Genomic DNA, 3,670 nt, shown 5'->3' on the forward strand with positions numbered 1-3,670 from the left:
TTACTGATGATTTCCTCACTAAGGGATAGGCTGCAGTGATAGCATTACACTGAATTTGTTTCTCTTCTAGATCTAAGCTTGAAAGTCAAACTTGGTTCCTTAAATGCATAGCTTAGCAATCCATAAGAAATTCCTATATAAAAATAAATTGGTGGGAGGATAGATGTTGCTGGCTCCCTATGCCAACAATGTGAACATAGCTCAAGGGGAAGCAGTGTCTCTGCATCAAAATATAATCTGAAAGGCATTGCTGTAACAGCTTTCCATTTTTAGTGGAAAAAGACATCATGCCGTTACATGACTATAATCAGTGTTCTGTGTATATTTTCAAATTTTTTAAACACATTATTCTCACTCTTATTTTCTGCTATATCTTCTCTCCAGCAATTAAATAAATGCCTGTGCATTCTGTTTCAGACTTCTTAATAAGCAGGATCAAATCTTGACACTTTGGTTAAAACCAACAGCTTAGACTGAAAGGCTCTGGGAATGACAGGGAAGGAGTTGTAAAATAGTCTAAAAAGCTTTATGGTCAGTCTGCAAGGACTTTATATTTTTCCTTGTGTTCTGAAGACGTTTGCTCATGCTTCCATTCCAATATAGAATTTTTTAATTGGAAATATCACATTAACTAGTGAGTACCACATTAGTTGAACACAGAGTCCGGCTGAAGACTGATAGTCACTGTTTTTGCACTATTAGAAGGCAGAAATGGCAGAACAACTCTTAAGAGATTTGCTTTGCTATGCTCTGACATCTGAAAGGTGTATTGGGTTGTAGACACCTTGCAAAAAAATATTTAGAAAGTATATTAATGTTTCTAGCCCAAGCATGGAGATTTTCACCCCCCATAGGATTTCACCTTCTCTATGGTAAAGTTGGCACAGGTTGTCCTAAAACTCTTCTCAACTGCTTTATAATGCGGATGCGATGGATTGAGATTCACCACTCTGACATCTTCATTTTGCATGTCTTCCCACTCCTTAGGGAGCTCTGTTGATTGCATATATGTAAAACAGAGATTACGTTATTATGATAGAAAAGTAGCTCAGCTTCACAGGCACATCTTAAAACCAACTGCATAGAGGGGGCTAATAGGACAGGACTGTTCACAATACTTTATTCTACAAGCACTCTCTTCCAAACATCACTGGCTCTGTAAGGAATGCAAAGTTAAGATTTTCCATTTTCTCTAGTCCAATTATCCCCATAGCAATGTCTAATTAAAACAAACTGGAAAAGCCCACTTCATACACCACTTTCTTTGTCAGACTTAAACATGAAATCTGTGCTCACTAGTCACCTTTGGGTTAAGAGCTGGCTGGATGGCTGGCCCAGAGAGTGCTAGTGTTCCCCAGGGGTCAGTGCTGGGCCCAGTCCTGTTTAACATCTTTAGCGATGATTTAGATGAGGGAATTGAGTCCACCATCAGCAAATTTGCAGATGACACCAAGTTGGGAGGGAGTGTCGACCTGCTGGAAGGCAGGAGGGCTCTGCAGAGGGACCTGGATAGGCTGGAGAGTTGGGCCGATTGCAACGGGATGAAGTTCAATGAGGCCAAGTGCCGGGTCCACAACAACCCCCTGCAGCACTACAGGCTGGGCACAGAGTGGCTGGAGAGCTGCCAGGCAGAAAGGGACCTGGGGGTGCTGATTGACAGGAGGCTGAACATGAGCCAGCAGTGTGCCCAGGTGGCCAAGAAGGCCAATGGCATCCTGGCCTGCATCAAGAACAGTGTGGCCAGCAGGAGCAGGGAAGTGATCCTTCCCCTGTACTCTGCGTTAGTGAGGCCACACCTTGAGTATTGTGTTCAGCCCTGGGCCTCTCAGTTCAGGAAGGACATTGAGGTGCTGGAGCGGGTCCAGAGAAGAGCAACAAGGCTGGTGAAGGGACTTGAGCACAAGTCCTATGAGGAGAGGCTGAGGGAGCTGGGGTTGTTTAGTCTGGAGAAGAGGAGGCTCAGGGGTGACCTCATCACTCTCTACGACTACCTGAAAGGAGGTTGTAGCCAGGTGGGGGTTGGTCTCTTCTCCCAGGCAATCAGCAACAGGACAAGAGGGCACAGACTTAAGCTCTGCCAGGGGAGGTTTAGGTTGGTTATTAGAAAGAAGTTCTTTACAGAGAGAGTGATCAGGCATTGGAATGGCCAGCTCAGAGAGGTGATGGATTCACCATCCCTGAAGGTTTTTAAGATGAGGCTGGATGTGGCACTGAGTGCCATGGTGTAGTAATCACAGTGGGGTTGGATCAAGGGTTGGACTTGATGATCTCAGAGGTCTCTTCCAACCCAGTTAAATCTATGATTCTATGATTCTCTGATTCTATGAATACCTTATGTTTTCTAGGATACCTAAGATGGCATTTATCGAAAGCATCATTCATTAATTACGATTAAACTTTTTCGTTATTTAACACAAGTGTAATTCACCTTCACTCCTTGACATACACTGAACGTTTATAGTTTTTCCTTGGTTATCATGAGCCTGTAGAGTAGTCAGATCCAGCCTGTACTTCTTCTGGTTAATTTTGACATTAAGATATTCTTTTTTAGCTCATTTGGCATCCTCCGACTGCATATTTGTCCATTTATTGAAAGCAACAAAGGTATCATTGCTGGGGGGTTGAGGCGGCAGTGGCAGCAGGCACTGCTGATTGGGCGAGGTACCTGGAGGGTCAGAGGAGGTGACTAAATTGACTTTCTTCTTCAAAATCACGGGCTTCTCCTTCTCAGTAGATTGTTTTTTGCCCCAAAGGAAGTCTGTAAATAAATAAATATATGTCAATTACTAGTTGTAAACAGAAGAACTCCAATTTGCCCATGCACACGGAAAATCCACCTACTTACATTTAACCATAGAAAACCATGGATCTGCTGTGGATGAATCCACATCTCCCCTTTTCTTCATGCTTTCATAAAAGTCCTTCAGCATATTTGTCTGGAAGATGACGATTTTAATTGTCTGCAAATGCTGTACTGATTTTTTGCTTGCAAACTCTACTATGGCATCCAACATTTCATCAGCCACCTTTGCTGGACTCTGTCCTGCTCGACCTAAACAAAAAGAAAAGGCACGTAGCAGTGAACAGTTTCCTGTACAAGTCTACTGTTCTCCATATTAACTTTTCCCCAGTTTCTGAACTATCCCCATCACAGCCCTCATTGCTTCCCCAAGAAAACACAAACCTGTTCCAATAGCTGGGAAGGCAACAGATTTGTACATCTTTTGCTCACACTCCTTAAGCACTTTGGAGACCTGACCCTTCACGTCGTTACTGGAAAGCAAGTGAATGATTTTACTGCACAACAGATTTCCACCCTGTGTAGTAATAAAGGCACTTTGAAGCTGCCCAGCTGGAAGAGAGAAGATAAAGAGGAAGAGATTTTTAAAGTGCCTTTCTCTTCTGGTAGGACAGCTGGTTATACTGATCCTCGAAGAGAACATGAAAAAGGGGAAAGAGATCTACTGCGAGCTACATTATCCTGGGTTTCACTGATTCTCTGGTTTTCTGTGTAAATACAGAATGCAGAGATTCTTTGAGGAATCAGTTCAAGTAAATGTGTGAGATCTCAATTTCCTGAGATCTCTGCTACAAAGCAGTTTCCTATTTAAGAATTTCCAATTTAAGAATTATTAAATTTGCAATTTAAGAATTTAGGATGACTTTAAAT

The 3,670-nt window shown here is 42.6% G+C and overlaps 1 protein-coding gene across 1 annotated transcript in view; it reads right to left on the bottom strand.

Annotated features, from left to right (window-relative positions):
• LOC114072050 (protein mono-ADP-ribosyltransferase PARP14-like) overlaps positions 1 to 3,670 on the bottom strand; it is a gene marked incomplete at its 5' end in the record, with an annotated part of 13,484 nt that overhangs the window by 2,844 nt on the left and 6,970 nt on the right. Inside the window, 3 exons of the mRNA XM_027909966.1 lie at positions 2,666 to 2,758; positions 2,846 to 3,052; positions 3,185 to 3,352. Coding sequence (XP_027765767.1) covers positions 2,666 to 2,758; positions 2,846 to 3,052; positions 3,185 to 3,352 — 468 coding nt within the window. The remainder of the gene's footprint in view (positions 1 to 2,665; positions 2,759 to 2,845; positions 3,053 to 3,184; positions 3,353 to 3,670) is intronic.

This window comes from Empidonax traillii, unplaced genomic scaffold (assembly GCF_003031625.1).
Source record: "Empidonax traillii isolate 1590-97213 ecotype Southwest subspecies unplaced genomic scaffold, ASM303162v1 scaffold2556:size33527, whole genome shotgun sequence".
NCBI lineage: Eukaryota > Metazoa > Chordata > Aves > Passeriformes > Tyrannidae > Empidonax > Empidonax traillii.